Source organism: Epinephelus moara, unplaced genomic scaffold, assembly GCF_006386435.1.
Source record: "Epinephelus moara isolate mb unplaced genomic scaffold, YSFRI_EMoa_1.0 scaffold1728, whole genome shotgun sequence".
In the NCBI taxonomy this organism is placed as follows: Eukaryota; Metazoa; Chordata; class Actinopteri; order Perciformes; family Serranidae; genus Epinephelus; species Epinephelus moara.
This window is the reverse complement of record NW_026079245.1, coordinates 1-1,523: the sequence shown is the minus strand read 5'-3', so window position 1 is coordinate 1,523 and position 1,523 is coordinate 1. Positions and strand designations below refer to the sequence as shown.

The 1,523-nt window shown below is 44.8% G+C and overlaps 1 protein-coding gene across 1 annotated transcript; it reads right to left on the bottom strand.

Moving 5' to 3' along the window:
* Positions 1–954: 954 nt before the first annotated feature.
* Positions 955–1,518, bottom strand: LOC126387056 (olfactory receptor 52K1-like; the record flags this gene model as incomplete). The annotated part of the gene is made up of 1 exon (XM_050039615.1): positions 955–1,518. A coding segment is annotated over one exon (564 nt), but the record flags the coding sequence as incomplete, so codon positions are not given.
* Positions 1,519–1,523: the final 5 nt, after the last annotated feature.

Below are 1,523 nucleotides of genomic sequence, written 5' to 3'. Positions count from 1 at the left end.
TGACTGCAGCCTACCTGATTAGGTAGGTCATATATGAATTCTGGTGCATTACTTCTCATAGTATATGTAAGAACAGTCTATGAGAACAATTCTGGTGCATTACTTCTCATAGTATATGTAAGAACAGTCTATGAGAACAGTCTGGCTTTAGTGAATCGGCCTTTTTTCACTAGTTGTACATTGCACTCTAGTATTTCAGCATTTCACGGCACAAACTCCACCCTGTCAGGACTTGAAGTCCACAGTTTGTAGGGAAAGAAACGACACTAGCCTTCGTGCCGGGATGTGTTTTGTGCAGCGGAAGAGACGAGCCTTCACCGCTGTATCAAAAAACTGCTCTTAGTTCAGACAGGAGGATTGTGTTATCTGTCCCTCTTTCTTTGGTTGGTGAGCAGCTGGAGCTTCTACGCCCGTCCCCCACTTCTTCCCACCTCTGCTATATGAAGTAGCAAACAATAGCTCTCTGAACGTGGCTCAAACAGACACAAAAACTCTTTTGAATGGTAGAAGAGACCAGACAAGTTAGTACTCCAAACAGACACAAGTCTGTAAGCTTATTTCCAAGCAAATCAGAACAAAGCCAAGTTTGCGCCAAACTGCTATCTCTGTAAAGACACACAGAGCAACCAAATTCCTCTGATCGGCATCACTGGCATATGGCACAGCAATGACAGCACTGGCAGCAAAACTCTTCTAAACCAGACTCAACCACAATGGACAACTGCCGGCTAACAAGCAGCACAACATCAACTCTTCCCTCCATTAATGGACTGGTAACGTAACAACTGGGCACAGCATTACTACAGCAGTGCACAAGTTAAAGAAGCTGATGAGATCACATTTTACTGGAGTTGTACATTGTATTATTTCCATGTGACAAATAAATTATGATTAATTCATAGGATACATTTTACATTACAGATTTTTAATCGTTCCTTAAGAATGGGGAACAGTTCAGACAAAGCGACAGCACGTCAGGGTCTTCAGGATGTGCTGACGGATCTCTGAGGTTCTCATGCCGTAGATGATCGGGTTGAAACAGCTCGGGAACAACACGTACATGGTACTAAAGAAAACCCGAATGGCGGCAGGAAGTCCATTTCTGATACGATAAGACAGGAAAGCAACAAGTGCAATGGTAAGGCTGACGGTGATGACCACGATGTGGGTGATGCAGGTGTGAAGTGCTTTGACCCCAGACCTGTTGGACTTGAGCACAGAGCTGAATATGACCACATAGGAAGCTGCGATAAAGACAAAGTCGGCCACAGGGTTGAGAAATATGGTCAGTAAACCAGCCAGGTTGTTGATGGCGGTGCTTCCACAGGCCAGCTCCACTAAGGCCATGTGCTCACAGAAACAGTGGTTCATTACATTTGAAGCGCAAAATGACAACGATCCTGCCAGACACACAAACAGTGTGACCAAAAAGACATTTCTGACCACAAGCGGGATGATAAACTTGAGGAATCGTGGTAGCGCCATGCGTTCATGATAGTAGAGAGGCGTACAGATGGCGAAGT